The 12,297-nt window shown below is 39.1% G+C and overlaps 1 protein-coding gene across 1 annotated transcript in view; it reads right to left on the bottom strand.

The window, feature by feature from the left end:
- LOC128660625 (epidermal growth factor receptor) overlaps positions 1–12,297 on the bottom strand; it is a 374,881-nt gene that overhangs the window by 243,610 nt on the left and 118,974 nt on the right. The window contains exon 4 of the mRNA XM_053714556.1: positions 3,200–3,334. Within this exon, the coding sequence (XP_053570531.1) occupies positions 3,200–3,334 (135 nt within the window). The remainder of the gene's footprint in view (positions 1–3,199; positions 3,335–12,297) is intronic.

Raw genomic sequence — 12,297 nt, forward strand, 5'->3', positions numbered from 1 at the left:
GAGGCACTGATCCGGACTGTTAGCTAGGTGAGGCGGCAGCCTTAGTACATCATCCCTAACCCCCTCCCTCCCCGTTCTCCGGGTAAAAGCAGGAGTATTCAACAGCTGGCCAACACTAGTCAACAGAACGGAAAAACACTGATCAACTGTAATGGAGGCAGTAGACGTTTGGGAGCACAGGGTCCAGTCTCTAATAACTCAGCACTTTCGTGACTTGTAAAGGAGCTTGAGTATCATGCTGACACAAGTGGAGCATCAGCAAACAGCAAACTATATCCTACCACAAATACAGAGCTCTGGGACATCATCAACAATAATAAGCAATGCTCACCTAGCCCCACAAAATATATCGCAAACCTTCCCACGTGGTGGTCATCCTCACCCCCTTGTCAGGAATTCCACCTTAAACTGACTTGTGTCCTTCCATCTCTAATACCACCTTTACTGTTATGGTCCAACCTACCTACTCTTTATCACCTGTGTTCTATCCTTAGACAGGTGCTTAGTTTTTGAGTACTATAGGAGCATATCGTTTGCTCTTGTTTCTACGCTTCCCCATTTGGCAACTCGGATTCCATTTCTATCAGCCTGCCTGTCTGAAACAACTCCGGGTAATTTAAACATCAGCTGCTCTGTTTACTTCCCAGCCAGGAATTGACTTTCAGTTTGCTTACTGTTTCTCTGAAGCAGCCGAGTCCTCACTTGTCAAGGAACTGATTCGCTACAGCCTATTTTTCACACAGCTGTTAACTTGCCACCTATTCTCAACGGAAGTCTGCTGCAGTCCTGTGTTTTATCTGAGGTACAAGGCAACAACTTCGCTGAAGTCAGAGTTCCGGAATTCCCTGCCGCCGTTCCAAGTAATTTCTGGCACAGAATTCTACTTATTACCCATAAGTCTGCTTTTGAAAAACAGCTCCCTGATCCCCTCCATACAGCCCCCTTCAGGAAAATGATCTTATATATGACAGTCTCTTGCTCCCTTCAATCCTTTTAACTTTTAAGACTTAAACGTTATACTCCTACAGTTTATAATTATCATATTACTGTTAATAGTTCCACAAAATTTAACTTGACCTTATGCATGAGTGATCTTGCATTACAAATTTTGTTTTAAGATGTGCATATCTCTAATGTCAGCAACCTGTTCTGTATTTTTCTATACTGCCTACTATTTCTCTTATCACAGGTTGTATTATAGTTCATGAGGGCCTCAAAGCACTTTAAATTGACGTTATGGCCTCTTTTAGGTTTGAGCCCATACTTATTGAATACATGATTCTGCTATATATATATTCTATAAAATAAAAAACGGAGGTTTATTATTTGGGATCCACAAGTGGTCCCCTCTTGTTCATGGGTGTTTTCTGTAGCTTTGTACCTATTATAGTACGAAGAGGTCCAAAAGTGACTTCAGATATCATTTGGAAGACTTTCAGTGTCATTGGCAAGCATGATGTTTATGAATATTATTTTAACAACACCATATAATGATGTTACGTATAACTTGTTAAGCAAATATTGGATGTATAACTGGAAACAATTAATGGTTATTGATTTTCCTGAAATGTATTGTTTGTGCCATGAACTAAACCTCAATACAAATAATTTTTTAAAAAAATTTAAAAAAAGTTAAAAAAAAAAAAGGAAACAGAGGGCACACAGCATTTCCTGTCAGTGCAAGATTGGAGCGGCCCATATTCCGGGGCATGCTATGTGAGTCACTGACAGCCATGTGCCACTTCCTGTTTGTAGGTCCTGTCACACCTGCTGGGCCACCCACAGAGGCCTCGGTCGCAGTCACGAAAATTGCGACTGCAGTAGTTCCGCCCCTGCCACAAAGGCATAATAAAAGCCAACACAATAACACTATCTAACTTTCAAATACACAGTAGATTTTTCTGAAAAATGTCAACATTTATATTATTATATACCTATTGCGTTCATATTATGTTCTCCTTGAATGGGCTTGTCTTTAGTTTTCCTGTAAAGAACCTACTCATTTTGGTAAATTGGGGCCTGATGATCGAGAGAGAGAGAAATCACACAATATATTGGGGGGATTTATTGTAGCAATGAATTGTAATCTATGTGTTTCTCCACACCCAGAATCCAGTTTAGCTATTTAAACAGTTCTCAAGCTATAGGCCTCTAGTTATTAAGGTCTGGCGGACCTGATCCGACACTGCGGATCAGGTCCGCCAGACCTCGCTGAATATGGCGAGCAATACGCTCGCCATATTCAGCATTGCACCAGCAGCTCACAAGAGCTGCTGGTGCAACGCCGCCCCCTGCAGAATCGCGGCCAATAGGCCGCCAGCAGGGGGTGTCAATCAACCCAATTGTACTCGATCGGGGTTGATTTCCGGCGATGACTGTCCGCCTGCTCAGAGCAGGCGGACAGGCTATGGAGCAGCGGTCTTTGTGACCGCTGCTTCATAACTGCTGTTTCTGGCGAGTCAGAAGACTCGCCAGAAACAGAGGCCATCAAGCTCCTTACGGAGCTTGATAACTAGAGGCCAAAATGTGCTTTTCTTAAATTATCTGACAAGACCTCTTAGATAATCTCACCAGAATAGAGAGTTTTAGATCATCTCTCCCGTGATAAGGAAAGCTGAATGATTGTACCAAACTTTTGCTCTACTTGTAACAATCCATTCATTGCACTTTATAGCACAAAAGAGGGAAATTTTAAGCAATTTGTGTTCTGGATTAAATGAGCATGTGGGTATGCATTAAATTGTGAAATGGATAACATTGCCTACAGGATGAGGTAGAAAGAGTTGTTTCTGTGTGTGTAGTTTATTTTACTAATAAAAGTTAAAAGGAACCAACAAAAATGTACCTAACCTGTAACAAATTAAACACTTTATCTGCCTTGGCCAATCCATAACTAGAATGTTATTAGTTCAAGTGACCTATTGCAATGTATATAAATTATTAAACTATTCCTTTATGTAGATCAGCCATCAATATAATTTATCTCTGTCTCCCTATAGCTTTTTATATTAAACCTGCTTGAAGAAGTTCACAAGGAAACCAAGCATTGGTACAGTTCCTCATACAGTCCCCACACAGCACCAGGAGCTATAACATATGGGCTCCTAGTTGCTGCAGTTAGATTCAAGCAGGATATGTGCTTATGGATTTTACCCTTGGTTGTGGTAAAGGATTACAATGCATTATGTTATATGATTACCTGTACATTCAGAACTGTTGGTTTCCAATGTTATTGAGTTCAAATAGTTGCTGTTCACAATGTCCTTCCATTGGATTGTATTAATGTTGCATAATTTTTTATTTCTACCGATTAAAACTCCTCCTTTAAGAATTTCTGTGAGGAAAAAATAAATAAAATTAGATTAATATCCAGACTGCTATCTGAAATCAGCCCTGCAAATGTATTTAGTGACACAAATTTAATTAAAAAAAGATTTTGCAAAAAAGCAAATGTTTCCATTCCCCTAGTAATCACTAAAACATGATAGCTCTCTATATACTTTATAGTGCCAGATCCTTAGGATAACATAAATATTGGAGACAATTATAGTGGGGAAAAAAAGTATTTAGTCAGCCACCAATTGTGCAAGTTCTCCCACTTAAAAAGACGAGAGAGGCCTGTAATTTTCATCATATGTATACCTCAACTATGAGAGACAAAATGTGGAAACAAATCCAGACAATCACATTGTCTGATTTGGATAAAATTTATTTGCAAATTATGGTGGAAAATAAGTATTTGGTCACCTACAAACAAGCAAGATTTCTGGCTCTCACATACCTGTATCTTCTTCTTTACGAGGCTCCTCTGTCCTCCACTCATTACCTGTATTAATGGCACCTGTTTGAACTTGTTATCAGTATAAAAGACACCTGTCCACAACCTCAAACAGTCACACTCCAAACTCCACTATGGTGAAGACCAAAGAGCTGTCGAAGGACACCAGAAACAAAATTGTAGACCTGCACCAGGCTGGGAAGACTGAATCTGCAATAGGCAAGCAGCTTGGTGTGAAGAAATCAACTGTGGGAGCAATAATTAGAAAATGGAAGACATACAAGACCACTGATAATCTCCCTCGATCTGGGGCTCCACGCAAGATCTCACCCCATGGGGTCAAAATGATCACAAGAACGGTAAGCAAATATCCCAGAACCACATGGGGGGACCTTGTGAATGACCTGCAGAGAGCTGGACCAACGTAACAGAGGCTACCATCAGTAACACACTACACTGCCAGGGACTCAGATCCTGCAGTGCCAGACGTGTCCCCCTGCTTAAGCCAGTACATGTCCGGGCCCATCTGAAGTATGCTAGAGAGCATTTGGATGATCCAGAAGCGGATTGGGAGAATGTCATATGGTCAGATGAAACCAAAGTAGAACTTTTTGGTAGAAACACAACTTGTCGTGTTTGGAGGAGAGAGAACACCATACCTACTGTGAAGCATGGGGGTGGCAACATCATGCTTTGGGGCTGTTTCTCTGCAAAGGGAACAGGACGACTGATCCGTGTACATGAAAGAATGAATGGGGCCATGTATCGTGAGATTTTGAGTGCAAACCTCCTTCCATCAGCAAGGGCATTGAAGATGAAATGTGGCTGGGTCTTTCAGCATGACAATGATCCCAAACACACCGCCCGGGCAATGAAGGAGTGGCTTCGTAAGAAGCATTTCAAGGTCCTGGAGTGGCCTAGCCAGTCTCCAGATCTCAACCCCATAGAAAACCTTTGGAGGGAGTTCAAAGTCCGTGTTGCCCAGCGACAGCCCCAAAACATCACTGCTCTAGAGGAGATCTGCATGCAGGAATGGGCCAACATACCAGCAACAGTGTGTGACAACCTTGTGAAGACTTACAGAAAACTTTTGACCTCTGTCATTGCCAACAAAAGATACTTAACAAAGTACTGAGATTAACTTTTGATATTGACCAAATACTTATTTTCCACCATAATTTGCAAATAAATTCTTTCCAAATCAGACAATGTGATTGGATTTGTTTCCACATTTTGTCTCTCATAGTTGAGGTATACCTATGATGAAAAGTACAGGCCTCTCTCATCTTCTTAAGTGGGAGAACTTGCACAATTGGTGACTGACTAAATACTTTTTTTCCCCACTGTATTTCACTTGAGATGTTTATAAATTTCTATCCAATCAGGGACAATATTTAGTGAATAAGGAGTGTCATCAAATAATTTTCATTAATATTCTAAAGTTGCCATCTGACAACTATAAATGTCAATACATTTACAGACATGCCATATTCAGTTGAATGCAAGCGTAAAATTAAGGGGTTGATCGCGGTCTATTGTTTGATAATTATCTGCCTTATTCATGGTTGATGATGAGCGTTTTTTGCAATCACAATAAGCCTTTTTCCATTGTTTACAAAGCAACACAATGTTGATATGATCACAATGAGACTTTTTGTATTCTTTATCATTTCATCGAGAAATGGCACCATTATTAACATGTGACAGTCCTATTGAATGTAACCACAATCCAAAATAACAATACTTATCAACATATTTAGAGGTCCACTTTTCACTTATCAAATTCAACAGCTATAAGGACTTGATAAACTCTGGACAACAGGCTTACCCTTAAAACCGACTAGCCCAAAAAAAAAAAAAAAAATCACATCAATCCATTGTCAGAAATAAAATGTAGTCCTTATGAAATAAGCATTACACTCCATACTTCACATTATCTATCTTTTTATCTATCTATCTCAATATATAAACATATATGTTTTTCATGAGATGATGAGAGTCGATGAGCCATCACATGTGGGATTAAAGTCCAGTCCTACAAGAGAAGGCAAAACACTGCACACAGTAGAGGTTTAATCCCTCCCACTTCCCCATGATTCCTTAGTCAATTTTTTGCCTCCAGCAAGGAGTATGCTGAATATTGAAGTGCTGAACTTTAAGTCTACAAGTTGTTTAAAGTGAAGAGTGAGGGAAACTGAAGGTATACGTTGGTACTAGTCTCGTAGTAGTTGTACATTTATATTGTTTAGCTCCATGCATAGTAGTAAGATTAAAAGGTGGTCTGAGGTTACAAAGCATCTTCCATGTGCATGACTGTTCTTTGCAGAATTTACCCCCAAAACCACTTGCACCATTGTTTGCCCTAGTGCTACCATGTATCCCATTACTGCCAGTTTCCTCCTTATCGGATTTCCTTCATATTTTACATTTGCAGCCAGGTGGGTTCATCTCACACTCAAATGTAGTTATGCATATTTTACATTCAGAAAATTTTCTTTTTATATTTAAATATATATTTCTAGATATATCTGATCATTTTTTTTAAATATATATCTATACCTATACTGTATATCTATATGACATATACAGGTATAGATAACATCATTTATGTAAGAACTTACCTGATAAATTCATTTCTTTCATATTTGCAAGAGTAAATTAGCTAGTGACGTATGGGATATACAATCCTACCAGGAGGGGCAAAGTTTCCCAAACCTCAAAATGCCTATAAATACACCTCCCACCCCACCCACAACTCAGTTTAACGAATATCCAAGTAGTGAGGTGATAAAATAAGGAGTAAAAAAGCATAAAAAAAGGAACTGGAAATATAATTGTGCTTTTATACAAAAAATCATAACCACCATAAGAAAAGGGTGGGTCTCATGGACTCTTGCTAAAATGAAAGAAATTAATTTATCAGGTAAGTTCTTACATAAATTATGTTTTCATGTAATTGGCAAGAGTCCATGAGCTAGTGACATATGGGATAGAAATACCCAAGATGTGAAAGTCCACAGAAGAGTCACTAGAGAGGGACGGATAAAATAAAAACAGCTATTTCCTCTGAAAAATTAAATACGTACAAAAACTTTCTTAAAAATTTCAAGAAAAAACTTAAATCATAAGCAGAAGAATCAAACTGAGACAGCTGCCTGAAGAACTTTTCTACCAAAGACTGCTTCAGAAGAAGCAAATACATAAAAATTGTAAAATTTAGTAAATGTATGCAAAGGAGACCAAGTTGCTGCTTTGCAAATCTGGTCAACCAAAGCTTCATTCTTAAAAGCCCAAGAAGTGGCTACTGAACAAGTAGAATGAGCTGTCTTTTTTTTGGAGACTGTCCCGCCTCCAAATAAGCCTTGTGAATCAAAAGATTTAGCCAAGATGCCAAAGAAATGGCAGTGGCTTTCTGACCTATCCTAGGACCATAAAAAAACAACAAATAGACTAGAAGTCTTTCTGAAATCTTTAGTAGCTTCAATATAATATTTCAAAGCTTTTACAACATCCAAAGAATGTAAAGATCTTTCAAGAATATTCTTAGGATTAGGACACAAAGAAGGAACAACAATTTCCCTACTAATGTTGTTAGAATTCACAACCTTAGGAAGAAATTTAAACAAAGTCTGTAAAACAGCTTTATCCTGATGGAAAATCAGAAAAGGAGACTAACAAGAGAGAGCATACAATTCAGAAACTCTTCTAGCTGAAGAGATAGCCAAAAGGAACAATATTTTCCAAGAAAGTAGTTTAACATCCAAAGAATGCATAGGCTCAAATGGAGGTGCCTGCAAAGCCATTAAAACCAAATTAAGACTCCAAGGAGGAGAAATTGATTTAATAACAGGCTTGAAATGAACCAAAGCCTTAATAAAACAGTGAATGTCAGGAAGGTTAGCAATTTTTCTATGAAATAAAACAGAAAGAGCAGAGATTTGTCCCTTTAAAGTACTTGCAGACAAACCTTTATCCAAACCATCCTGAAGAAACTGTAAAATTCTAGGAATTCTAAAATAATGCCAAGAGAATTTATGAGAAGAACATCATGAAATATAGGTTTTCCAAACCCGATAATAAATCTTCCTTGAAACAGACTTACGAGCCTGTAGCAAAGTATTAATCACTGAGTCAGAGAAACCTCTACGACTAAGCACTAAGCGTTCAATTTCCATACCTTCAAACTGAGCAATTTGAGATCCTGATGGAAAAACGGCCCTTGAGACAGAAGGTCTGGTCTTAATGGAAGTGGCCAAGGTTGGCAACTTGACATCCGGACAAGATCCGCAAACCAAAATCTGTGAGGCCATGCTGGTGCTATCAGAAACACATGCGATTGTTCCATTATGATATTGGAGATCACCCTTGGAAGAAGAACTAGAGGCGGAAAGATGTAAGCAGGTTGGTAAAACCAAGGAACTGCTAACGCGTCCACCATCTCCGCCTGAGGATCCCTGGACCTGGAAAGGTATCTGGGAAGTTTCTTGTTTAGATGGGAAGCCATCAGATCTATTTCGGGAAGACCCCACATCTGTACAATCTGACAAAATACATCTGGATGGAGAGACCACTCCCCTGGATGTAAAGTCTGACGGCTGAGAAAATTTGCTACCCAATTGTTTACACCTGGTATATGTATCGCAGAAATTAGACAGGAGTTGGATTCCACCAAAGAAAGTATTCAAGATACTTATTTTATCGCTAAAGGACTGTGAGTCCCACCCTGATGATTGACATATGCCACAGTTGTGATATTGTCTTAAAACGAATGAATGATTCTCTCTTTAATAGAGGCCAAGCCTGAAGAGCCCTGAAAATAGCATGGAGTTCTAAAATATTGATTGGTAACCTCGCCTCTTAAAGAATTCCAAACCCCTTGTGCTGTCAGAGACCCCCAGACAGCTCCCCAACCTGTGAGACTTGCATCTGTTGAAATCACAGTCCAGGAAGGACGAACAAAAGAGGCCCCTTGAATAATCCCATGATGGTCTAACCACCAAGTCAGAGAGAGTTGAGTGTTGGGATTTAAGAATATCAATCGTGATATCTGAATATAATCCCTGCACCATTGATTCAGCATGCAAAGCTGCAGAGGTCTCATATTAAAACGAGCAAAGGGGATTGTGTCTGATGCTGCAGTCATGAGACATAAAACTTCCATGCACATAGCCACTGAAGGGAATGATCGAGACTGAAGGTTTCAACAGGCAGAAACCAATTTCATTCGTCTCTTGTCTATTAAAGACAGAGTCATGGACATTGGCTCTATCTGGAAACCTAAAAAGGTGACCGTTGTCTGAGGAATTAAGAATCTCTTTGGTAAATTGATCCTCCAACCATGTCTTTGAAGAAACAACACAAGTTGATTCGTGTGAGATTCTGCTAAATGAAAAGATTGAGCCAGTACCAAGATATCGTCCAAATAAGGAAACACTGCAATACCCTGCTCTCTGATTACAGATAGAAGGGCACCGAGAACCCTCGAAAAGATTCTAGCAGCTGTTGCTAGGCCAAATGGAAGAGCGACAAATTGGTAATGCTTGTCTAGAAAAGAGAATCTCAGAAACCGATAGTGGTCTGGATGAATCGGAATGTGAAGATATGCATCCTGTAAGTCTATTGTGGACATGTAATGACCTTGCTGAACAAAAGGCAGAATAGTCCTTATAATTACCATCTTGAAAGTTGGGACCCTTACAAAGTTATTCAAAAACTTCAGATCCAGAACTGGTCTGAATGTATTTCCCTTCTCCGGGACAATGAATAGATTTGAATAAAAACCCAGACCCTGTTCCAGAAGTGGGACTGGTACAATTACCCCTGAAATCTCCAGATCTGAAACACACTTCAGAAAGACCTGAGCTTTCACAGGATTTGTTGGAACGTGAGAGAGAAAAAATATTCTCACAGGAGGTCTTATTCTGAAACCTGTTCGATACCCCTGAGAGACAATATTCTGAATCCAATGATTCTGAACGGAACCTGCCCAAACGTCTTGAAATAATTTCAATCTGCCCCCTACCAGTAGAACTGGATTGAGGGCCACACCTTCATGCAGTCTTGGGGGCTGGCTTTGGTTTCTTATAAGGCTTGGATTTATTCCAACTCGAAGATGGTTTCCAATTGGAGCCAGAGTCCTTAAGGGAAGGAGTGGTTTTCTGTTCTCTATTCTGACAAAAGGAACGAAACCGATTAGAAGCTTTAGATTTACCCTTAGATTTTTTTTATCATGGGGCAAAAAAACTCCCTTCCCCCAGTAATAGTGGAAATAATAGAATCCAACTGAGAACCAAATAAATTATTACCCTAAAATGATAGAGATAGTAACCTAGATTTAGATACCATGTCAGTATTCCATGATTTGAGCCATAAAGCTCTTCTAGCTAAAATAGCCAAAGACATATATTTAACATCAATCTTGATGATATCAAAAATAGCATCACAGATAAAATGATTAGCATGTTGAAGCAAACGAACAATGCTAGACAAATCAGGATCTTTTTCCCGTTGTGCCAACCAAAAAGTCGATGCAGCCGCAACATCAGCCATAGAAATGGCATGCCTGAGAATATAGCCAGAATGTAAATAAGCTTTCCTTAGATTAGATTAAATTTTCCTATCTAAAGGATCCTTAAAAGAAGTACTATCTTCCACGGGAATAGTAGTACGCTTGGCAAGAGTAGAAATAGCCCCATCAACCTTATGTACTTTTTCACAAAACTCTAAATTGACTAATAGCAAAGGGTACAACCTTTTAAACCTAGAAGAAGGAACAAAAGAAGTACCAGGCTTAGACCATTCCTTAGCAATCACATCAGAAATAGCATCAGAAACAGGGAAAACCTCAGGAGTAATCACAAGAGGTTTGAAAACAGAATTTAAACATTTACTGGATTTGTTATCAAGAGGAACAGATTCCTCAATATCCAAAGTAACCAACACTTCTTTCAACAAAGAATGAATATACTCAATCTTAAAAAGATAAGTTGATTTATCAATGTCAATGTCTGAAGTAGGATCTTCTGAGTCAGAGAGATCCTCATTAGAGGTGGATATATCAGTATGGTGTCGGTCATTACAAAATTCATCAGTATCATGAGAAGTTTTAAAAGACCTTTTACGTTTATTAGAAGGTGGAATAGCAGACATAGCTTTCTGTATTACATCAGCAATATAATTTTTCATATCAACAGGGATATCATGTACATACAGCATGCAAAAGCTTATCATGACAACTGTTACATACTACAGCCGGAGATAAAATCTCTGCTAGCTTACAACAGATATTCTTAGCTTTGGTAGAACTATGTTCAGGCAGCATAGTTCCTAAAGCAGCTTCTGAGACAGGATCAGATTGAGACATCTTGAAAAATGTAAAAGAAAAAATAACATTTAAACAAAAATATCTTATTTCCTCATATAGCAGTTTCAGGAATGGGAAAAAAAATGCAAATGCAAAAACAGCCAAAAAAGCAACTAGCATAGCCCTCTGAGCATAAAGAAGGCAAGGAGCATATAGGAAGTGAGGTAAAATAAAAACACAATTTCTTTGGTGCCAAGTATGACGCACGATGCAAAAGGAAGAATAAAAAAAATGTTGCGCCCTCGCAAGCCTAATTCGCCTGCAGAATTAAAAGAAAAACAAGTCAAATTGAAAAAGAAGACTATGAGGCCCATTTATCAAGCTCCGAATGGAGCTTGAGGGCCCGTGTTTCTGGCGAGTCTTCAGACTCGCCAGAAACGCAAGTTATGGAGCAGCAGTCTAAAGACCACAGCTCCATAACCTGTCCGCCTACTCTGATGAGGCGTACAGAGATCGCCGCAATTCAATCCGATTGAGTACGATCGAGTTGATTGACACCCCCCTGTTGGCGGCCGATTGGCCGTAAGTCTGCAGGGGGCAGCGTTGCACCAGCAGCTCACAAGAGCTGCTGGTGCAATGCTGAATACGGAGAGCGTATTGCTTACCGCATTCAGAGAGGTCTGTCGGACCTGATCCGCACTGTTGGATCCGGTCCGACAGACCTTTGATAAATAGGCCTCTCTACCCCAGATAAGAAAAAAACTTCCTAAAACATGTTTCCCATACTGAAACTGCTAGACTGCAAAAGGAAATACATAGACCTGACTCATGGCAAATATAAGTAAAATACTTATATTTAAAACTTTATATTAATACATAAAGCGCCAAACCATAGCTGAGAGTGTTTTTAATAATGATACAGACTTACCGAAAGACACCCATCCACATATAACATATAGCCAAACCAGTACTGAAATAGAAAAAAATCATAAAAATCAAGCACAAACTTACTTCACCACCTCCATAGGAGGCAAAGTTTGTAAAACGGAGTTGTGGGTGTGGTGGGAGGTGTAATTAGGCATTTTGAGGTTTGGGAAACTTTGCCCCTCCTGGTAGGATTGTATATCCCATACGTCACTAGCTCATGTACTCTTGCCAATTACATAAAAGAAATATATATATATATATATAAAATTATTTTAAAATAAAAAGAACA

The sequence above is a fragment of the Bombina bombina genome, chromosome 5, assembly GCF_027579735.1.
Source record: "Bombina bombina isolate aBomBom1 chromosome 5, aBomBom1.pri, whole genome shotgun sequence".
In the NCBI taxonomy this organism is placed as follows: Eukaryota; Metazoa; Chordata; class Amphibia; order Anura; family Bombinatoridae; genus Bombina; species Bombina bombina.